Source organism: Pongo pygmaeus, chromosome 15, assembly GCF_028885625.2.
Source record: "Pongo pygmaeus isolate AG05252 chromosome 15, NHGRI_mPonPyg2-v2.0_pri, whole genome shotgun sequence".
NCBI lineage: Eukaryota > Metazoa > Chordata > Mammalia > Primates > Hominidae > Pongo > Pongo pygmaeus.
This window is the reverse complement of record NC_072388.2, coordinates 33,930,892-33,955,605: the sequence shown is the minus strand read 5'-3', so window position 1 is coordinate 33,955,605 and position 24,714 is coordinate 33,930,892. Positions and strand designations below refer to the sequence as shown.

Below are 24,714 nucleotides of genomic sequence, written 5' to 3'. Positions count from 1 at the left end.
CCAGAATTTCTACGTGGTTCTTTTTAGTTATTTCAATCTCTTTGTTAAATTTATCTCATAGGATTCTGAATTTCTTCTCTGTGTTATCTTGAATTTCATTGAGCTTCTGCAAAACAGCTGTTTTGAATTCTCTGTCAGGTGACATCTCTGTCTCTCTGGGATTGGTCATTGGTGCCTTATTTAATTCATTTGATGAGGTCATGTTTTCCTGGATGGTCTTGATGTTTGTTGATGTTCATTGGTGTGTGGGCATTGAAGAGTTAGGTATTTATCATAGTCTTCACAGTCTGGGTTTGTTTGTCTTCTCCCCCTAAGCATTACCTTTCTGTGTGTACTTCTACATCCTTTCTTTTTACTCACTACTCTGATCTACCAGTATACTTTTTTAATATTCTCACACTTAAGGTGGACTTTTTCTTTCTGGCATGGTTTTAGATCAGTCTTAGGTTCACAGCAAGTTCCCATCTTCTCTCTTTCACAGTTTTTCCCAAACTACCCTTGCTTTTCCTGAAAACCTGCAATGGGAGAATGGGAGAAAGGTGCCGGGATTTGCTGCATATTTTTCTACTTACAGATAATTTGAGGCTCGGTGCAGTGGCTCATGCCTGTAATCTGAGCACTTTGAGAGGCCAAGGCAGACAGATCACTTGAGGCTAGGAGTTCAAGACCAGCTTGGCCAACATGGCAAAACCTCGTCTCTCCTAAAAATACAAAACTTAGCCGGGCACAGTGGCACATGCCTGTAATCCCAGTTACTTAGGTGGCTGAGGCACAAGAATCACTTGAACCCAGGAAGTGAAGGTTGCAGTGAGCTGAGATCATGCCACTGCACTCCAGCCTGGGTGACAGAGCAAGACTGTCTCAAAAATAAAAATTAAAAAAATAGATAATTTGAAGTTTGGATGTTCTTTGTCTTCTGATAATATGGAAGCTGTCGTTTTGTGAGGTTTTTTTGGGCCTTCTTATTGTTCCTTATTTTATTTATTTATTTTTTGGAAGATATGTTGGGAAATGTAGACCAGAATTACTTGAGTTGGAGAGTTTGTCTTTAAAGATTAGCAGATCTCTTGTTGCTATTTCATTGTCAGTTTCATGGCACTATTTGTGATTCTTTAATACAATGAATTCTGCTATTGTATTCCACATTTTGTATAAAAAGTGTCCTGTTTATAGCATTCATTAGTTTAAAAGTGTCCATCCAGGCATGATGGTGTGCACCTTGTAGTCCCAGCTATTTGGAAGTCTGAGGCTGGAATATTGCCTGAGCCCAAGAGTTCAAGGCCAGCCTGGGCAATATAGCAAGACTCCGTCTCTTTGAAAAAAAAAACAAAAACAAAAAAGCATGTTCAGTGGATTCATTTAGTAAAATGAGTAACAATTTCAAAAAGTACTTAAGGTAGTCTTACTGGCAGGCTATTCAGTGAGATGTTGTTAAGTTAGAAAAGGAAAGTGGAAGTGATTATAATATATATGGACTTCCATTTGTGTTCCATTCCTTGTGCAATGGAATAAGTATAGTTAATTGATATGTGTTGTCTTTTAAGCTTGCTGTTTTTATATTAATTTTAACATTTCTGTTTTTATTATGCTTACTGTTTCATTATGCTTGCCCTGACATATGAAAGAGAAACCCACAATAATGTTCATATACAATATCTTAAAATCAGTTAGATCTGGGTAAATATTAATAGTGGAACTTAGGGTTGATGATTCCAGAAACAAATTTTGGAAACTCAAGAATAGGAAAATGAATTTTTAAGAAGCATATATTTTATGAATGTACAATTATAATGATTCTATTGTTGTTACAGTTGGTAGTATCTTTACTTCTCTGCCTTCTGGACTGGATCATGGCCTTACCTTTAAAGACGCTGCTCCAACCATTTCATGCTACGGGAGCAGAAAGCGATAAAACAGAAAAATCTGTTCTCAATTGCATTTATAAGGTAAACTTTCTTGCTTTATTATTTATTTGGTAACCAAAAGTTTTTAAAACCTAGAGAAATAACATTTCTCAGTATAACATTTTTATTCTTTCAGAGCTAGAAAATTTCTAAGGACACATATTTAGCTTACGGTGCCTAAGGGTAATTTAAAAGTGCTTCCTACAAGACACCGTTGTTTCATTGCAAAATTTTGAGAGGAATTAGATCATTGTTACATACGAGCATAATTAAATTTTAGTCATTCTTTGTAAGAGGTATTGAATTTTACCTTGATTTTTTTTTTTCTTTTATTGAAATGCAGTTTCACTCTTGTTACCCAGGCTGGAGTGCAATGGCTCAATCTTGGCTCACTGCAACCTCCGTCTCCTGGGTTCAAGCAATTTTCTTGCCTCAGTCTCCTGAGTAGCTGGGATAACAGGCGCCCACCACCACACCTGGCTAATTTTTGTATTTTTAGTAGACACAGGGTTTCGCCATGTTGCCAGGCTGGTCTGGACCTCCTGATCTCAGGTGATCCACCCGGCTCAGCCTCCCTGTAATCCCTGCTGGGATTACAGGCATGAGCCACTGTGCCAGGCCTGATGTTTTAAAATATTTAAAATCTTTGCCAAACTCTTGTGTTACCAGTTGATTTTTATCCTCCTTTAACTTTTATGTATTTATTTATTTATTTTTTAAGTAAAACTGGGTGTTTTCTTTTCCCCTGTATTTTCAGGTTTTACATGGGTGTGTTTATGGAGCTCAGTGTTTTAGCAATCCAAGGTATTTTCCCATGAGCCTCTCTGATTTGGCATCTGTAGATTATGATCCCTTTATGCATTTGGAAAGTCTGAAAGAGCCTGAGCCTCTGCACTCTCCTGACTCAGAACGATCTTCTAAACTCCAGCCAGTAACAGAAGGTAACATGAATTCTGTTCAGGACAATATTGTTGCTTGGGTTCTCTCAAGGTATAACTTCAGGCCATGGGTGGAAATATTGGAGAAGGAGAGTATGTCTTACTTTGTAGTTGTTTAACCATGTATGTATAGCACAAATTCATTATTAATTAAAGAAATAACTTCACATGCACAATTACTAATATTATATGTTGACATTCCTTTTATGCAAATTCAGTATTCCTTATCTGAAATGCATGGGACCAGAAGTGTTAAAGATTTTGGATTTTTTCACCTTTTGGAATATTTGCATTATACTTACCAGTTGAGCATCCCTAATCTGAAAATCCAAAATCTGAAATGCTCCAATGAGCATTTCCTTTGAGCATCATGCCAACACTCAAAATTTTTGGATTTCAGATTTTCAGATTAGGGATACTCAACATGTACTTCTGGCTAAATTATTCTTAGAAGTTCTTTTTGATATTTTATATATAATAGAATTTATATAGAATAAAAAATTTAGCATTGGAGTCTGACCTGAATTTTGACTCTCAATTGCTAAGTATCTGTTTTCTTATTTGTAAAATGCAGATAATATTAGTTTCTTCTAAGGTTTTTTTAAGTACTAAGTAAGATAATATATGTAAAGCCCTTTGTATAATCCTTACTTAGTACATAGTTAACTAAGCCACGTTTCTGCATTCAGAGCATTCTCTCTCTGATAGAAGAGAAAGATGTAATAGAAGCAAATAACATTATAATGTAATAGGAGTATAACAATAGAAGTATATATAAGATATAGAGGTAAACTAGAGGAACCCAGCAATTGCTGAAGGTTTTAAGAAGGGGAGATAGGTGATACAATTTATATTAGGAGCACTTTTGATAACAGTATTTTATAGGAGTTGGTAAATTATGGCCCATGCCTACCGCCTGTTTTTATAGTTTTATTGTGATAAATCCATATTGTCATTATCGCTGCTTTGTATAACAACAGCAGTATTGAGTAACAGTAGAGATTGCGTGGCTCACAAAACCAAAAGTATTTATTATCTGGCCCTTCATAGAAAAAGTGTACTGACTCCTGGTATATTAGATTGATTTGGCCAGTTAACCCAGAAGGTACAGATAGGTTGTCTAGAACATAAATACACTATTGAAATAGGAATTTAAGATTTAAATTGTTTCTCAAATATAAAAGAGGTATAACAAGCAGTATAAAGCAAAAAAAATTAGACAAAATTTATATAAGCAATTTAAAATTATATTTTTAGATTTGACATAATAAGATACCATGTTTATTTTACTTAAAAATATGGTTATGTGAAAATAATAGTTGACCTTTGCACATTTAAGGTATAAAATGGCAGTTTTTATTCAAGACAATATAGTATGTTTCTTGAACAAAGCAATAGAGTTTGCTTATGTCAAAGGAAGTTTTAATTTTAGATTTTGTACAAAATTTACTGTGCCAATATCAGTCACTGTAAAAGAAGCAAAGGAAAAGATGTAAATAGATTAGCTTAATATTGATATCAAATACTCTGTGCAGTACCCTTCTCCAGACGTATCAAGTTGTTCCCTTTGGACTTCCTCAAAGGTTTTAAGGACCAGATAAATGCAGAACCTTTTAGGAACAGCTGTGAGCTAACAGCACATCTCTGGTCTGTAGTGACTACATGCTCTGGGTGTTTTTTAATGTGGTGAAAATGAGTGATCATTGTGCCCTTGTCTAAGGCATGTTTCATCAGCTTCAAGTACTTTCTTGGCCAAAGAATTCTAAACATTGAGTGTCCCTAATAAGCTCAGTATTGGATTGAACAAGTCTGATTTGAGAACTATTGGCAGGAGTAGCTGTAATTATTAAATTTACTAAAGAATAAAGCAAGGTAGTGAAGTTGGCTTTTTGTCAAATGGCAGTAGTCTTATTAGCAAAAAGTCATCATTTGCCGGGTCAGAGTGAAAGGAGGCTACAAAGGATTCATTCTGTCCTAATTATAGTTTCACCTATACTTATTATGCAAAGCTAATATTTAAAGCATTTGCCAAAATTAACTTCCTCTGCATGTTCTATTACAGTGCAGTGAATTGCAGCAGCTTTTTATGTCTTGCTGCTTTTGTACGCCATAATAATCTGTAATTATGGGTTTGCTGCAAATGCTGTAGGATTTGTTTAATCTGACAATCTGAAAAGACAACCCTGAATAGAGTTATTTAAATGAATGCTAGTTACACAAAGCCTTAGAAGCATCGATATCTCCATTTTACATTTTCTCACAAGACTGGTTATTTTAGAATTTTATTTTAAATATCTAAACTAGAGAATTTCATGTCTTCTTTGTATCTTAGTAGATAAGTAGAAGAGAGATATGTATGTTCTATAGTTTATAGCTCAAAAATAAGTATAAATAAATTTGTTGCCCAATTAACAATTTGAGAGATTTTTATCCTTTTATATATAGACATATATCCTGAATTTAGAAAAGCAACTTAGGGCAGAAAATGCTTTACCTACATCTGAGATTTAAACTTATTCTTTACATGTTTTCAATGTGGGTAATTATGACAGACTTGTGAACAAGCTCATTTAAACTGCATTCTCATTGTCTCTACCTTTGGGAAGAAGACATATGGGATCCTCTGGTACCTGGGCTTGGAGGTTTATGTTTTAGGGAAAGACCTGGCTCATTCTTGGAGTTTATTTATAAGTAGGTTTGAAAAAGAAACTCATAAGACCTATGTTACTTATAATGCTCTTTAAATTGAATGATTTTTTATTGTTTCTATTATATCCAGTTTTGTATGTAAGAGTTTTTAACTCATCTTTACAAATAAGTATGCAATTCTTACAGAAAAATGGAGTTTAAGGAATCTTATGTATTTGTGATCATGAATCACGGAGCAAGCCAAAGCCAGGGATTCTTCTCTTTTCTATGGTTGTTTCTTTTAAATTATACTCTTTTCCTTCTTCAGAGTGTAAACTTCTATGTTGTGCAAAGAGGATTTAATGCTTAGAATGAGTCATCTATTTAAGTATGTCACTCAGGAGGGAGAGTGAAGAATAGAAAAATCTTTTTCTATATCAAAAATTTTAAAATGACTAATTTTAATTTTTGTTACTATTTATAATTCGGTTTAGTCTTGGCTTTTTTCCATTGATCTTTGCTTTTTATTTAGTTATTTATGCTAAGTAATACTTTTTTGAAGTTCTTATACAGAGAGAAAAATAAATTTTGAATTCATTGTTTCCATATCTCATAAAGAAAAAGACAGTTTAACAAAAGAGAAAAAAGTATGGAAATTAGAGCTGTGGTAAAGAGGGAAATAACACTGAGCTGGGAAGCAAAAGACATCTCCTATGGCAGGCAAATCACTTAACTTTGTGAACCCATTTGTCCGCATGTGCAAAATGAGGAATACCAGCTAGATTATCCCCTTATAGTGTGAACATTTATTATATTCTAGGTTATAATTAGGGAAGGGAAAGCAAACACTAGATTCAAGCTACCTGTTTCTTGTCATATAGCTCAAAATACTTTTTACTTTGCTTACATTCTTAAAAATGAAGGATTGAATTAAAGTTAATCATTTAGTGTTATTAATCTAGTGTTGAATGGCTGGTTATCAGTAATAATCATAAAAATAATTTTTAAAAATTTCAATATAATTGGAACTTTTATTTATTTATTTTCTTTTTTATTTTTTTAAGACAGAGCCTCACTCTTGTTACCCAGGCTGGAGTGCAGTGGTGCGATCTCAGTTCACTGCAACCTCCGCCTGCCAGGTTCAAGTGATTCTCCTGCCTCAGCGTCCTGAGTAGCTGGGACTACAGATGGGCACCACCACACCCAGCTAATTTTTGTATTTTTTGATAGAGACACGGTTTCGCCATGTTGGCCAGGCTGGTCTCGAACTACTGACCTCAGGTGATTGGCCCGCCTCAGCTTCCCAAAGTGCTGGGATTACAAGTGTGAGCCACTACACCCAGCCATTAATTGGAACTTTTAAACTAAGAAATGTTGGGCGGGTGCAGTCGCTCACGCCTGTAATCCCAGCACTTTGGGAGGCCCTGGCTGGTGGATCACTTGAGGTCAAGAGTTCGAGACCAGCCTGACCAACATGGTGAAGCCTCTTCTCTAATGTAAAAATTAGCCAGGCGTGGTGGCACATGCTTGTAATACCAGCTATTTGGGAAGCTGAGGCAGGAGAATTGCTTGAACTCGGGAGGCAGAGGCTGCAGTGAGCCGAGATCGTGCCACTGCACTCCAGCCTGGGTGACACAGCGAGACTCTGTCCCCCAAAAAAAAAAAAACCAATAAATAAACTAAGAAATGTTTATATTTACATGTATGTAGACATAACTTGGCCGATAATGGGAAATTAAAATTTTGATAGTAACATTTTAAAATCAACCAAAGCCCAAAGGAAACTATTGTTTTTTGGAATTGGAGAAGGTGGTATTAACTTCAATGGCATAGCAGCTGGTTGGTTGGTTTGCCTATACCCAGTGGTATTGGTTCTGAATCTTGAAGGCTAAAGCCTTGAAAATGTAACACTATTCTTTTCTCTTGCCTCTTTTAAAGTGATTATACCATCAGTGCACAAACTGGTCTCCCTTTTTTTTTTTAAGTTAGGTTTATTGAGGTATCGTTTACATAAAATAAAATATTCTTTTTTCATGAGGGAATTTTTATATTGATTATGTTGGTGGTTGCACAATTATATATAATTACCAAAAGTCATCAAACTAAACACATAAAATTGAGGATGTATGTAAATCAGAACATTCTTAAATCTGTATTTGGCTCAGCACAGTGGCTCACGCCTGTAATCCCAACACTTTGGGAGGCCGAGGTGGGTGGATCACGAGGTCAAGAGTTCAAGACCAGCCTGGCCAATATGGTGAAACGCTGTCTCTACTAAAAATACAATAGCTGGGTGTGGCGGTGCGCGCCTGTAGTCCCCAGCTGTTTGGGAGGCTGAGGCAGGAGAATCGCTTGAACACGGGAGGTGGAGGTTGCAGTGAGTGAGCCAAGATTGCGCCACTGCACTCCAGCCTGGGAGACAGAGCGAGACTCCATCTCAAAAATAAAAAAATTAAAAATTAAAAATTTGTATTTATTCTGACAAATCCTTAGTTGTTCTGACAGGCCCTAGTGTTCCCAACTGATTAACTGTCAGAGAATATAAATACTCAGACAAGATCACTCTGTTACTGTGGTAGAATAATACAGAAACACAATCACTCTGTAATTATGTCTAAAATTAAGTAGAGAGAAGAATGTTTTAAACACACACACACACACACACACACCCCCTAAACATCCTAACATGAATGACTAATGCTTCTTTACCAAAAACAACTCTCCTCCTACCTCTTAGATGAAACGCATTAAGATAACAGTCAACTAGTTGTCCCTACTTCCTGACACCACTCAATCCCAAACTGGCTTCCACATCAACAGCCCTCAGAATCAGTCTTTAGCCCTCCTTAGAATGGCAGTCTTTAACTAGTTGACTTTGACAAATTATTGTCTATCTCCTTTCTCCTTTACCCCAATACTGTCTCTGTGTTCCCTGTCTCCCTTCTCCTCCTCCCCTCCCTTTTCCTCCTCCTTCAGATTCTGACATTGGGCATCTTGCCTTTCCAGGCCGCTTAAACTACTGTATTCTTTGAGTTTTCTCTTTTGACTGTTTACTGTGAATTTTTAGTTACTCGTATGAATATGCTTCTTACCTGTTTTCCTCCGTATTGTACTTGAGGAAAAAAAAAATTTCTTGCATACAACTGACTGCTAGACTATACCACAATGACCTGAAGAATACCTTAGAAAAATATAAGTAGGTCTAGCAAATGTTTTTGCTTTTGAAATAAAATCTCTTTTGCATACAGGTACTGGCTATACTGACTTGCTGTTTAAATTTATTCTGATTCCCAGAGTTTACTTGGAATGTCACCTTTTCTGAAACATTTTTACATTATCTGTAAAAGCCAGATTTAAATGACATTTAAGGCATCTACAAACTGTCTCTGAATCTGGAATCTATTAATGGAGATAAGAAACTTATCAGTTGAACAGATTTCATTGTGTTTTTGTTTTTGTTTTTTTTGTTTTGTTTTGTTGTTGGAGACATGGTCTTGCTCTGACACCCGGGCTGGAGTGCAGGGGCCACCACGCTGGGCTAATTTTAGTATTACTATTATTATTTTTATTTATAGAGACATAGTCTCCCTATGTTGCCCAGACTGGTCTCAAGCAATCCTCCCGCCTCAGCCTCCCAAAGTGCTGAGATTATAGACGTGTTACAGCGCCTGGCCATCTTTGGCTTTTTAATGTGCATTAGGGATTTCATGATTGATTTATAATACTTCTGATTCTTCAAAAGTGGTCTATATATAAAGGCCTTGGTTTAAATTATGGACCCATTAGCAAAAATTTCAGAAAGGGCTTCCTTATAAACAAAACTTCATCAAAGAATGGTTTTCCTCCTTTTTTGCCATCATTCCTGTAATATGGAATCTAAACTGGAAATATTAACAATGTGATAAAATCCCTATTTGTTGACTAATATTTCATTGTCATATGATTCCCTAGGAAGCAGCAATATTCCCATTCATTTATATTTTTTATTTCCAGTGAAAACTCAAATGCAGCATGGATTAATCTCTATAGCAGCCCGCACTGTTATTACACATCTGGTAAATCACCTGGGCCATTATCCAATGAGCGGTGGTCCTGCTATGCTAACAAGTCAGGTGTGTGAAAATCACGACAATCATTACAGTGAAAGTACTGAACTTTCTCCTGAACTCTTTGAGAGTCCAAATATCCAGTTCTTTGTGTTAAATAATACAACCTTAGTGTCCTGTATCCAGATCAGATCAGAAGAGAATATGCCTGGAGGAGGTTTATCTGCTGGCCTTGCATCAGCGAATTCAAATGTCAGAATCATAGTACGTGATCTCTCTGGAAAATATTCATGGGATTCTGCTATACTGTATGGCCCGCCTCCTGTAAGTGGCTTGTCAGAACCTACATCTTTCATGCTTTCATTGTCTCACCAAGAGAAGCCAGAAGAGCCTCCAACATCTAATGAATGCTTAGAAGATATAACAGTAAAAGATGGACTTTCTCTCCAGTTTAAAAGATTTAGAGAAACTGTACCAACTTGGGATACGATAAGAGATGAAGAAGATGTTCTTGATGAGCTCTTGCAGTATTTGGGTGTTACTAGTCCTGAATGCTTACAGAGAACTGGAATCTCACTTAATATTCCTGCTCCACAACCTGTGTGCATTTCTGAAAAACAAGAAAATGATGTTATTAATGCTATCCTTAAGCAACATACAGAAGAAAAAGAATTTGTTGAGAAGCACTTTAATGACTTAAACATGAAAGCTGTGGAACAAGATGAACCAATACCTCAAAAACCTCAGTCAGCATTTTACTATTGCAGATTGCTTCTTAGTATATTGGGAATGAATTCCTGGGACAAACGGTAAGCATAAGGGAGAAATTTTTTCTTTTTCTTTTTTTCGGTCTTATTCATCTTCTGATAAAGCATTTTATTTTCTGTTCTTTTCCTCACTAAATTTTATCTACCAATTAGTTCTTTGACTCATTTTTTTGCAGATTTTTTTTTGAGACCACTGAGTTATATTGGGATTCAGGGGAATAAAATAGTCCAGCAAATTATCAATATTTTCAGAATAACTACTAGAACTGTTTGACTTAGAAATTATAGCTCATTTTTCAACCTTCATGTAAACCTAATAATTTTTTTTTAGAAACTGTAATATGATTATTTCCGGTTTGAATCAGGGAAATTAACTCAAGATTCAAGATCAAATCAAAAAAAGAATCTGAAGTTTTAAAAATTATTTTGTTTTCTGATGCATGTTACAAAACCTTATTAAAAACTTACAATAAACTCATGAGGTATTCAAGTAAGTTAGGTAGGAGCTAAATGAAAAGAACAATGAGCTTAAATCAGAAGACCTAGCTTAAAGTTACTTAACTTTTGAGCCTCAGGCTACAGTCTACAAATTGAGAGTAGTACCCACCTCACATACTGGGAAGAATTAAATTAGATAATGTATATAAAACACTGGCATTGTACACTAATGTAAAGCACTATTAATATACATTTAGGCTTTAATTCCTATGTCATGAAACCCTGTAGGTAGTGGAAGAAGGGGTAATGTATTGTCTGTCAATTTATGGTAGGAGAGGAAGCTCAGATATCAGTGAACGAACAAATCTTAAAGTAATTCAAATGCATGTCAAGCATTGAAATAGAGATCTGCTTGTTTGCTTAGTGTTTATACTCTTACTTGATTTAAACTCTTCCGCTTATTAGAAGGGAATGTCCTCTGCCTTATAGGAAATCCTCTTATTAGAAGGGAATAAGGAATATAGGAAAGCTGTTTATTAGAAGAGAATATCCTCTGCCTTGTAGGAAATGTTATATCTCAGGAACAGTTTGCCATATGGTATGACCAAATATAGGTAATTGCCACTCAGTTATGTCAGTTATGGTATAAATGCATTCTACTCTTTTGCTGTAGAATGGTCCATATGTTGTTCCTTGGGAAAAATTAAAGATGAGAAGCTGTATTTTACTTCAGCAAGCATTGATTTTATGAAAATAATTTGTACATATTTAGCACCCATGGAAGGGATTTGGTAAAATTATTCACTGCTTTGTAGTCTAAAAATTATAAAACAAGAAAGAAAATTCCATCTGGATTACACTTGCTTACTTGATAATGATTTAGATTCTGTGAATATTTTATTTCTCATGAGATACAACTTTCTCACATATTTTTATGAGACTCTTGAAAAGCAATACAAAGTACTTTTATCCATTTTCCTGGATATGAGTTTAGGAGGCTCACAGCATCTGGAAGGAAAGATTCAAGTGGCCAATTGATATGATCCACTAGCAGAAATGTATGAAGGCCTGGTGGAAATAATGACGTATATTCTTTACGTTTTTTTTAGGGTCTGTTCTCCTTTGTGTTAGAAGTATGAAAAGGCAAGAAAAGTATAAAAGTTGCATGAGTAGAGTGGAAAGTATTTCCGGGACTGTCATGTCATTCACTGCAAAGGTGATGAAAATGTTTATAAATCTCTCTATTTAGGAGGAGCTTTCATCTCCTGAAGAAAAATGAAAAGCTGCTTAGAGAACTTAGGAACTTGGATTCAAGGCAGTGGTAAGTTGTTGGAAAATCTTCACATAACTAGCAACTCCCAGGTATTTCTCTTTTAGAATAATACTGTGAATAATATTTTAAATAGTGTATAATACTATGTTATTGATTTATAACTTTCTGAGCAATAATTTTTTAAGAAAAATTTAGGACTGCATAGAATGTTGGGTGTCTTTGAATTGTTTATGCCTTTTTTTTCTTTTTTTGAGACGGAGTCTCACACTGTCATCCAGGCTTGAGTGCAGTGGCATGATCTCCCCTCAGCCTCCGGAGTAGCTGGGACTACAGGCACCCACCACCATGCCCGGCTAATTTTTTTTTGTATTTTTTAGTAGAGATGGGGTTTCACCGAGTTAACCAGAATGGTTTCGATCTCCTGACCTAGTGATCTGCCCGCCTCGGCCTCCCAAAGTGCTGGGATTACAGGCGTGAGCCACCGCGCCTGGCTTGTTTTTGCCTTTTTTATCCATTTCAGAATCATCTTTTGAATCACAGAAAACTAATTGGACCTGTAAAATGTCCTTTGGTTTTTCCCATATTTAAACAAACCTTAGTCACATCTCTCATTAATTAAATCCAGTGATTCTGACAGATTGGGAAGCAGGTTTGAAAAAAGCTACCCATAGGAATGCATAGTGAATAAGATGATTCAGACCGTTCCCACATCAAACAATTCTATATCTTCCTCTCTTCTTTAAAATTTCTGTATCGAGCCATCTTTTCTTGCTCACCTTCAGTTTGAGAAAAGCCTTTTTTTTTTTTGTATTTGTACTTCTGCTTTCTGCCATCTCTGCCTGCTTCAGGATCATCTTCAAAAAGTTATCTTCTCTTTATGTTATATTTCTTCTTGTTCCTCTTAATAAACTTGTTATCTGCCTTTAAACAAAACAAAGCATAAAACAAAACTTTCCTCAGTTACTCTACTTTCAAGCTATAGTCCTATCCAGATCTCTCATTCCTTTTACTACCAAATGTATGGAGAAATATGATCTTTACTCACTTCCTGTAATTTCTAACTGGTTTTGGTTGTTGTTTTTAGCTTTTCTCAAAATGATCTTAAAACTAATTGTTTGGTTATTACAGAAAATATAAAACAAAAATATAATCTATATAACACTGTACTCCTTTTTTTTTTTTTTTTTTTTTTTTTACAGAACTGGAATCATAGGTATATTACCAAGTTTTTTTTTGGTTTTTTTTTTTTTGCGTTGTATTATATTGTGAGCATTTCCTCAGTCATTTAGATAACTCTTCAAAACTAACTTTTTTTTTTTTTTGAGATGGAGTCTTGCTCTGTCGCTCAGGCTGGAGTGCAGTGGTGCGATCTCGGCTCACTGCAACCTCCGCCTCCCAGGTTCACACCAGTCTCCTGTCTCAGCCTCCCGAGTAGCTGGGACTACAGGCGCTCGCCCACCACCACGCCCAGCTAATTTTGTTTTTGTATTTTTAGTAGAAACAGGGTTTCACCATGTTAGCCAGGATGGTCTCGGTCACCTGACCTCGTGATCCACCTGCCTTGGCCTCCCAAAGTGCTGGGATTACAGGCGTGAGCCACCGTGCCCGGCCTAAAAATAATCTTTTATGATGCCAAGTTTTATGATTGTTGGACATTTAAGTTGTTTTTCATTTCTTGCCACAGGATAGAGTCCCAGGAATAGAATTATTTAAGTCAAATCGTATCAGGTTATTTCATGCCATGTATATTGGGAAATTGCTTCTATTAAGTAGTAATGTGTAATTTCACCAACATTTTGTAACAACACCTATATAACTTCAACCTGGCCATCACCAGATACTAATCACCCTTTTTTAACCTTTATAGCTTGAGAAATAGATCATGGTACCTCTTTAATTTTTTTTTCTCTTCTGCTAGTGATGTTAATATTTTCCATATATTTGTATGAAATTTTCATCTGTTTTCAAATTATCTGTTGGTGTTCTTTTTCTAGTTATCTATTTAGGAATTTTTCTTAATTGTAAGAACTCTCCGTGTGTGTGTGTGTGTGTCTGTGTGTGTGTCTGTGTGTCTATGTGTGTGTGTGTGTCTGTGTGTGTGAGAGAGAGAGATTAACTTTCGTGCTATTTGTGGGAGCTTTCCTGGTTGTTTAGTTTTCAGTTTTCAACTTCAGATCATTTAACTTACATATTTTTTCATTTTATGTATCATTTCTCTCAATTTTTTTCTTTGGATTTCTTGAATTATTTGTTGTGCTTAAACAATTCTGTCTTGAAATCAGTTAAATATTCTAGTACATTTCCTTATTTCTTTCTAGATTTTTTTTTTTTTTTTTTTTTTTTTTTGAGACAGAGTCTTCCTCTGTTGCCCAGGCTGGAGTGCAGTGGCACAACTTCAGCTCACTGCAGTCTCTACCTCCCAAGTTCAAGTGATTCATGTGCCTAAGCCTTCTGACTACACATCACACCTGGCTAATTTTGTACTTTTAGTATAAGAGACAGGGTTTTGCCATGTTGGCCAGGCTGGTCTTGAACTCCTAGCCTCAAGTGATTCGCCTGCCTCAGCCTCCCAAAGTGCTGGGATTATAGGCATGAGCCATTGTGCCCAGCCTTTCCTTCTAGATCTTTATTTCATTGAGGTGGTAATTATTTTACATTTAATTCTTTATTCATTTTGAAATATATTCTGAGTTGTGGAATGATAACTGGAACTAGTTTGAATGTTGAAAAACAGTCTATTTTAATAATTTGTTGAATAAACTATACCTTTGCCATTGATTTGATGCTTCCTTTATTAAATATTAAGCTCTCTGCTTCACAGCTGTTTATTTCTGTTGCTTTGTCTATCATTTTTATTTTATGTTTTATTTTTATGGGCACATTGTAAGTATATATTTATTTACTTTTTTTTGTATTATACTTTAAGTTCTGGGGTACATGTGCACAACGTGCAGGTTTGTTACATAAGTATACATGTGCCATGTTGGTTTGCTGCACCCATCAACTCATCATTTACATTAGGTATTTCTCCTAATGCTATCCCTACCCCAGCCCCCAATCCCCCAACAGGCCCCAGTGTGTGATGTTCCCCACCCTATGTCCAAGTGATCTCATTGTTCAATTCCCACCTATGGGTGAGCACATGTGGTGTTTGGTTTTCTATCCTTGTGATAGTTTGCTGAGAATGATGGTTTCTAGCTTCGTCCGTGTCCCCGCAAAGGACATGAACTCATCCTTTTTTATGGCTGCATAGTATGCCATGGTGTATATGTGCCACAGTTTAATTCAGTCTATCATTGATGGACATTTGGGTTGGTTTCAAGTCTTTGCTATTGTGAATAGTGCCGCAGTAAACATATGTGTACATGTGTCTTTATAGTAGCATGATTTATAATCCTTTGGGTATATACCCAGTAATGGTATTGCTGGGTCAAATGGTAATTCTAGTTCTAGATCCTTGAGGAATCGCCACACTGTCTTCCACAATGGTTGAATTAATTTACACTCCCACCAACAGTGTAAAAGCGTTCGTGTTCCTCCACATCCTCTCCAGCAACTGTTGTTTCCTGACTTTTTAATGATTGCCATTCTTACTGGCGTGAGATGGTATCTCATTGTGGTTTTGATTTGCATTTCTCTGATGACCAGTGATGATGAGCATTTTTTCATGTGTCTGTTGGTTGCATAGATGTCTTCTTTTGAGAAGTGTCTGTTCATATCCTTTGCCCACTTTTTGATGGGGTTGTTTTTTTTTTCTTGTAAATTTGTTTGAGTTCATTGTAGATTCTGGGTATTAGCCCTTTGTCAGAAGGGTAGATTGCAAAAATTTTCTTCCATTCTGTAGGTTGCCTGTTCACTCTGATGATAGTTTCTTTTGCTGTGCAGAAGCTCTTTAGTTTAATTAGATCCTATTTGTCAGTTTTGGCTTTTGTTGCCATTGCTTTTGGTGTTTTAGTCATGAAGTCCTTGCCCATGCCTGTGTTCTGAATGGTATTGCCTAGGTTTTCTTCTAGGGTTTTTATGGTTTTAGGTGTAATATTTAAGTCTTTAATCCATCTTGAATTAATTTTTGTATAAGGTGTAAGGAAGGGATCCAGTTTCAACTTTCTACATATGGCTAACCAGTTTTCCCATCACCATTTATTAAATAGGGAATCCTTTCCCCTATTTCTTGTTTTTGTCAGATTTGTCAAAGATTAGATGGTCATAGATGTGTGGTGTTATTTCCGAGGGCTCTGTTCTGTTCTGTTGGTCTATATATCTGTTTTGGTACCAGTACCATGCTGTTTTGGTTACTGTAGTCTTGTAGTATGTTTGAAGTCAGGTAGCGTGATGCCTCCAGCTTTGTTCTTTTTGCTTAGGATTGTCTTGACAATGCGGGCTCTTTTTTGGTTCCATATGAACTTTAAAGTAGTTTTTTTCCAATTCTGTGAAGAAAGTCACTGGTAGCTTGATGGAGATGGCATTGAATCTATAAATTACCTTGGGCAGTATGGCCATTTTCACGATATTGATTCTTCCTCTCCATGAGCATGAGCATTCTTCCATTTGTTTGTGTCCTCTTTTATTTCGTTGAGCAGTGGTTTGTAGTTCTCCTTGACGAGAACTTCACATCCATTGTAAGCTGGATTCCTAGGTATTTTATTCTCTTTGTAGCAATTGTGAATGGGAGTTTACTCATGATTTGACTCTCTTGTTTGTCTGTTAATGATGTATAGGAATGCTTGTGATTTTTGCACGTTGATTTTGTATCCTGAGACTTTGCTGAAGTTGCTTGTCAGCTTAAGGAGATTTTGGGCTGAGACAATGGGGTTTTCTAAATATACAATCATGTCATCTGTAAACAGGAACAATTTGACTTCCTCATTTCCTAATTGAATACCCTTTAGTTCTTTCTCCTGTTTGATTGCCCTGGCCAGAACTTCCAACACTATGTTGAATAGGAGTGGTGAGAGAGGGCATCCTTGTCTTGTACCAGTTTTCAAAGGGAATGCTTCCAGTTCTTGCCCATTCAGTGTGATATTGGCTGTGGGTTTGTCCTAAAATAGCTCTTGTTATTTTGAGATACGTTCCATCAGTACCTAGTTTATTGAGAGTGTTTAGCATGAAGGGCTGTTGAATTTTGTCGAAGGCCTTTTCTGCATCTATTGAGATAATCATGTGGTTTTTGTCATTGGTTCTGTTTATGTGATGGATGACGTTTATTGATTTGCATATGTTGGACCATCCTTGCATCCCAGGGATGAAGCCGACTTGATCGTAGTGGATAAGCTTTTTGACGTGCTGCTGGATTCGGTTTGCCAGTATTTTATTGAGGATTTTCACGTCAGGGATATTGATGTAATATTCTCTTTTTTTGTTGTGTCTGCCAGGCTTTGATATCAGGATGATGTTGGCCTCATAAAATGAGTTAGGGAGGATTCCCTCTTTTTCTATTGATTGGAATAGTTTCAGAAGGAATGGTACCAGCTCTTCTTTGTATCTCTGGTAGAATTTGGCTGTGAATCCGTCTGGTCCTGGACTGTTTTTGGTTTGTAGTCCTGGACTGTTTTTGGTTTGTAGTCCTGGACTGTTTTTGGTTTGTAGGCTATTAATTATTGCCTTAATTTCAGAGCCTGTTATTGGTCTATTCGGAGATTCAGCTTCTTACTGGTTTAGTCCTGGGAGGGTGTATGTGTCCAGGACTTTATCCATTTCTTCTAGATTTTCTAGTTTATTTGCGTAGAGGTGTTTAAGTATTCTCTGATGATAGTTTGTACTTCTGTGGGATTGGTGGTGATACTCCCTTTATCAATTTTTATTGTGTCTATTTGATTCTTCTCTTTTCTTCTTTATTAGTCTTGCTAGCAGTCTATCAATTTTGTTGATCTTTTCAAAAAACCAGCTCCTGGATTCATTGATTTATTTGAAGGGTTTTTTGTGTCTCTTTCTCTTTCAGTTCTGCTCTGATCTTAGTTATTTCTTGCCTTCTGCTAGCTTTTGAATTTGTTTGCTCTTGCTTCTCTAGTTCTTTTAATCGTGATGTTAGGGTGTCGATTTTAGATCTTTCCTGCTTTCTCTTGTGGGCATTTAGTGCTATAAATTTCCCTGTAGGTGTATATATTTAATGGGGTACATAAGATGTTTTGATACAGACATGCAATGTGTAATAAATCACATCATGGAAAATGGGGTATTCATTCTTTTTGTTACATTCTAGTTGTACTCTTTTATTTATTTATCTTTTTTTCATGTAATCTTGCTCCTTCTAACACTTACAGTCTTCTGGTTAGATTTGTCTATCATTTTTGTGTAAATATTACACTTTAATATAGCTTTATAATATATTTTAATATCTGATAGGCCAAGTCTTCTTCCTCACCCCACCCACACACATTATTCCTCTTTTCTTTGATATTCTCACCTACTTATTCTTCCAGATACATTTAAAATTATGCTGTTGTTTTTCAGGAAAAAAATCCCATTGGTATTTGATTGAATTTTCAATAAAACTCTCATCTAGAAAAAGCAGAGCACCATTATAATCATCACTCTTCCCATTAGTAATTATAGTATGTTTTCATTTATTCTGAGACCCAGACATTTCTTGTTTGTATATTTCTAGGTGTTTTATTGTTTTATTGATATTCTGAATAAGATTTTTCCCCCATTATGTTTTCTAGGTTTTTCTGTTTTTAATATTTACTTTGTTTACAAACACTGAAGTGAATTCTTTTATTGATTTTAAACATTTTATTGTCTGTCTCAGGATTTGTCTAGATATATAATCATTATCTACAGATAATCTCCTTTCTAGTAGTTATGCTTGTTTTTGCTTATATCATGTCTTATTGCACTGACCAGAACTTGCAGGATAGTGTTTAATAGTATAGTAACAGTGGACATCCTTGTCTTTCCTGATTCTGATGAAAAACAACTCTTCTGTTTCATCATTAAGGAAGGTATTAGTTATTAGTTTAAAAAAGATAATTTTTATTATGCTGAGAAAGTACCCTGTTTTCTAGGAGTTCTTATATGGAAAGGATGTTAAATTATATCAAAATTATTTTTAGCATCTATTCAAATTTTCATATAGTTTTGATTTTTTAACTAATTGGTGTATATTGTATTTTAATATCACTAGACTGCTAATATCAAATGATATTTGCATTTTTGAGCTAAACCCTGCCTGGTCTTTTGGCTTCCCGTTGTGTTAGATTTACCAGAATTTCATTTTGAGTTCAGGTATAGTCCACTATTAGCAGATTATGTAGTTATTTTTTGTCCTATTCCTGTTATGTTTTTAGAATTGAGGTTATACCCAGCTTCATAACATGAATATTATCTGTTGCTTAAAATTTTGGAAGAAATCATAAAATTTCCAATTTTTCTTTCAGTTTGTTTCATCCTTATTACTCTTTTCAGGTTTTCTTTTAGCTCTTGGGAAAATTTTACTTTTTGTTTTGTTTTGTTTTCTATTTTCTAAAAATCCATTTCATTGAGACTTCTAAATAGATACTAGTAGAGATTCATACGTGGTGTTATAATTTTTATTAAATTTTCTTTTTCATTTTAGTTTTTTGTGGTTTTTTAAAATTTTCTTGATGCAGACAATCTGCTTAGTCTTTTCAAAGAAACAGGTCCTAATTTGTTACTGTTTCTAACTCATTATTTTCTGTTTCATTATTTTCTTTTTTATAAAGTTTATTTCCTTTTTCTTATATCTGGAATTGATTTCTATTTATCTTTGTTTTATTCTTTATTATTTAACAATGAAATAATCTTAGGCTGTAAATTCACCCCCTTCCCCCCCCCCACCCACCCACACACATACACAGGATGGAGTTTTGCTGTTGTCACCCAGGCTGGAGTACAATGACATGATAACGGCTCACTACAACCTCCGCCTTCGGGGTTAAGTGATTCTCCTGCCTCAGACTCCTGAGTAGCTGGGATTACAGGCATGTGCCACCACGCCCAGCTAATTTTTGTATTTTTAGTAGAAATGGAGTTTCACCATATTGGTCAAGCTGGTCTCGAACTCCTGACCTCAAGCGATCTACCTGCCTCAGCCTCACAAAGTGCTGGGATTACAGGCATGCGCCACTGTGCCCAGCCTAATTTTTGTATTTTTAGTAGAGACAGGGTTTCACCATGTTGGCCAGACTGATCTGTAACTCCTTGCCTTAGGTGATCCACCCGCCTCAGCCTCCCAAAGTGCTGGGATTACAGGTGTGAGCCACCACTCCCAGTCCCCCTCCTGTCCATTCCTGAAGTCTCAGCTTAAACATCACTTTATATGGAAAGCTTTACCTTAATCTGCTCCTATGCTTCACCTTCCTTCCCAGACTATGTTTGAATCTCCTTCCATATGCTTTCACAGAACCCTGTAGCATGTCCCTGTCATAGCATTTATCATATTGCATAGTTATTATTATCATTATTGTTTAGCTATTCTTATTCTTTCCAAGATGGTTATAAGAACTCTCTAAGTAGTCTGTGGGTTCTCAATTCTGATTGTTCTCCATAACAATTTATCTTGGTACTAGATGGTCAAGTCCTTGGGAACAGGAATCATACCACTTTTTCTGTCTTGCTTACCTCAGAACTACCTAGCTCCTACCTCTACTGCTATACTGAAACTGTCTTTCTGAAGGTTAGCATCCTGACCATCAAGTCTAAAGTTCTTTTAGTCCTCACCAGCCTCATTAATTTATCTGATTAAATTTAAATTTAACTTCATAGGTGTGTTTTAAAACTAGAGCAGTTTTAGATTTACAAAAGAACTGATAGGAAAGTACAGAGTTTCCATATATTCTCCATTCCCCCTGTAGAGTTTCCCCTATTATTTACATCTTACATTAATGTCTGAAGTCCAAAGTTTACATTAGGGTTCATTCTTTGTATTGGTTTTGATAAATGTGTACTGACATGTATCTACCATTAGAGTATCACACAGAATAGTTTCACTGCTCTAAAAATCTATTGTATATTAAATCCCCTAGATATCTAATACTGTTATCTATTCGGTCTTTTTTAAATTCTCTCTGATCATTTTAAAGTCCTCTCCCCCAACTTCTATGACACTAAAATTACTCAGTTCAACTGCTAATTCTCTAATTATTCCAGGTCTTCAGTGGTTTTCTGTTTCTTACCTTCATAACATAGGTATCTCCCTCATTTTTCTTTTACCTGCCTCTCTACTATCATTTCTAGGTCACATTTCTTTTCAAAATTGGATCTTCCTCCTGATTGTCATATTTATGTTTAGAAGTACCCTCTCAGAGTTACCCAAATTTGACCATTTCCCTTTCCCTTGCCTTTAGGTTTTCATAATCATGATGTCCATTCTTCTTTTTATCTCTCAACTCTGTCTCTTCTTGCCTGTACTGCTCCCAACTCATTGATTCATGTCCTTATCACTTCTTTCCAAGACAGTGTTAACAACTGTCTAAGTACTCTGTGGGATCTCATCTCCTGACTCTTCCCCATCTAGACAATCCTGACCACTAACATAATCTTTCTAACATTAAAATTTGATGTTAATGAGAACACTCCTTAGTGACTCCCTAATAATGCCTGACCAGACTCTTCAGTCTAGAGCTCAACCCATACCAGCCATCTTGGCTATTCAGTTTCTTTAAATTACCTTATGCTTTTTTATTTCTTGGCTCCTGCTAAACTGCCTCCGTTCTCGTACATACCTTGAATGAATTGTGGTATAAATACATACCTCAATTCTCATACAAACCTCCATTCTCATGCATACCTTGAAGGGGAGACATTGCCTTGAGTCAGCATAAATTTTTTTATACACTGCATTAAATGAATGCATGACATTTATTTGTTTGCTTTTTAAAAATAATTTTAAAGAAAACTACATAGTTTTTTTTAATACAATGAGCTCAAGTAAGAATTCATTCTAATTACATTACAGTAAGACAACTTTTGAGCTTTCTTCTTAAACCAGGAAACCTGGAAACAAACCTGATTACTTGTCTAGGGAGGACTAGGGAGGAAGAAAATGAAAGGTTACTTTGTTAACAGACTTACCTCACTAGACCGTTTATAGATTTTTTATTTTCTTTGCCTAGACTAATTGTTTCCTATTCCTTGTGGTTGAACCACCAGAGTTTTAAATTTCAAATCACAAAATGATATGTATTATTATTTTATTGCAAGGTATATACAGGGATTTAGAAATGCTTAAAACTTGACAGATGTCACTTTGAGTTTTCCAGTAGTGAGCTAATAATATTTTGCCAGTACTATACATATTCTTATAGAACATTTGTAGTTGCAAGTTCACTAATTTCAATTATTTTTTCTAATACATTTGCCTCATTATTCACTATTGTGGTGCATATTAATCTAATGACAATATAAAACATTTTAGCAGCCATAGCTAGTAAGTAGAAAAATAAGAAGGAGTAGTGAAAGATTAATTGACATAAAGGGCAGCTGAACTCTGCTTCTCTTTTATTGCATTTTAAAGATTTATTTTCTGTTTTTTTCTATATGGCACATATACTTCTCTCACCTTTTAAATTTATATAGTATTAGATGAAGATTTCTATCCAGCTCTTCCCAATTTTATAAATTATTATTTACGAGCTCTAATTGATAGCCCTTTACCTGAAGAAGCAAAAACACTGAGAAGTTTTTTTCTTTCACAATTAGAATTTACACATAATAGATGCTTTCAAATTAAAATTTTAATAGCTTGACTCAGACATATTTTACATGCAATACAATTAATTCATTTAAAGTATACATATTTTTAGTATATTCACAGGGTTGTACAACTATCACCCCAATCTAATTTTTAGATTATTTTAGTCCCTCTGAAAAGAAACCTGGTATCCATTACCCACCAGCCTTTCTTTCCCCCCAGCCCTAGATAACACATATCTACTTTCTGTCTCTATAAATTTGCCTATTCTGGACATTTCTTATAAATGGAATCAAATAATATGTGGGTTTTTGTGGCAGCTTTTTTTTACTCAGCATGATGATTTCAAAGTTCATTCACGATGCAGCATGTTTCTACTTTATTTCTTTTTATTACCAGAAAATATCTCATATTGATAAATATTTGTTTATCCATTCATCAGTTGATGGACATTTCAGTTGGTTTCACTTTTGGGCTAATATGAATAATGCTGCTGTGAACATTCATGTACAGTTTTTTGTGTGGATATGTTTTGAATATATACCTAGGAGTAGAATTGCTGGATGATATGATAACTCTCTGTTTCACCATTGGAGGAACTGCAAACTGTTTTACACACCAGCTGTACCATTTTACCTTCCCACCGATGATGTATGAGTGTTACATACTCTCCATGCCCTAGCCTACACTTGTTATTGTCATTCTTTTTTATTATACTCATCTTAGTGGATATAAAGTGGAATCTTGTGAGTTTGTGGGATTTTTTTAGTATTGCTTTTTCCTGTACAGCTTTGATCAGCCTAAAATATCTCATGATTTTGATTTGCATTTCCCTAATGACTTATCATGAGTATTTTTCATTGCTATGATAATTGACTATATATGTTCTTTGAAAAAATGCCTATTTAAATGTGTACTGAGTTGAATAGTATTCTCTCAGAATCTCGTGTCCACCCTGAAACTCAGAGTGCAATTTGGAAGTAGAGTTTTCAGAGTTATGATGAGGTCACACTGTACTAGATTTGACCCTAAATCTGATTACTTGTGTCCTTATAAGAAAGCCGTGTGAAGAAACACTTCTGCATACAGGGGAAAGATGGGTATGTAGAGATGGAAGCAGAAATTGTAGTCATACAGCCACAAGCCAAGGAATGCTGAAGAATTGTCAGCAACAACTAGAATCTTAGAAGAGGCAAGGAAGGATGCTCCCCTAGAACCTTTGGAAGGAGCATGGCCCTATCAATGTCTTGATTTCTGACTTTTAGCATGCAGCACTGTGAGAGAATAAATGTTTTTTGTTGAAAGCAACATAGTTTGTGTAATTTATTACAGAAACCCTAGGAAAATAATATAAACGTCTTTGCCTTTTTTTAAAATTGGGTTATGTGACCGGGCATGGAGGCTCACACCTGTAATCCCAGCACTTTGGGAGGCCAAGGCAGGTGGATCACATGAGGTCAGGAGTTCAAGACCAGCCTGGCCAACATAGTGAAACCCCGTCTCTACTAAAAATACAAAAGTTAGCCAAGCATGGTGGTGCACGCCTGTAATCCCTGTTACTCAGGAGGCTGAGACACGAGAATTGCTTGAACCCAGGAGGCAGAGGCTGCAGTGAGCCAACATCATGCCACTGCCCTCCAGCCTGGATGACAGAGGGAGACTCCATCTCAAAAAAAAAAACAATGAATAAAATACAAAATAAAATAAAATTGGGCTTTTACTATTGACTTTAAAGTTCTTTATATGTATGTTCTAGATACAAGTTCTTTATCAGATATATGATTTGCAATTTTTTTCTCGTTCTGTAAATTGTCATTTCACTTTCATGACGGTATCATTCATAGCACAAAAAATTTAATTTTGATAAAGTTCAGTTTACCTATTTTTATTTCATCACTTGTGCTTTTTGTGTTGTATTTAAAAAGACCTTGCCTAGGCCAGGCGCAGTGGCTCACGCCTGTAATCCCAGCACTTTAGGAGGCCAAGGCGGGCGGATCATGAGGTCAGGAGATCGAAACCATCCTGGCTAACATGGTGAAACCCCATCTCTACTAAAAATACAAAAAATT

The 24,714-nt window shown here is 35.7% G+C and overlaps 1 protein-coding gene across 6 annotated transcripts in view; it reads left to right on the top strand.

The window, feature by feature from the left end:
• Positions 1-24,714, top strand: part of RALGAPA1 (Ral GTPase activating protein catalytic subunit alpha 1) — a 277,595-nt gene that overhangs the window by 179,919 nt on the left and 72,962 nt on the right. For all 6 annotated transcript variants that reach the window (XM_054447718.2, XM_054447717.2, XM_063651535.1 and 3 more), the window contains 4 exons: positions 1,812-1,946; positions 2,662-2,845; positions 9,464-10,325; positions 11,971-12,042. In XM_054447718.2, coding sequence (XP_054303693.1) covers positions 1,812-1,946; positions 2,662-2,845; positions 9,464-10,325; positions 11,971-12,042 — 1,253 coding nt within the window. The remainder of the gene's footprint in view (positions 1-1,811; positions 1,947-2,661; positions 2,846-9,463; positions 10,326-11,970; positions 12,043-24,714) is intronic.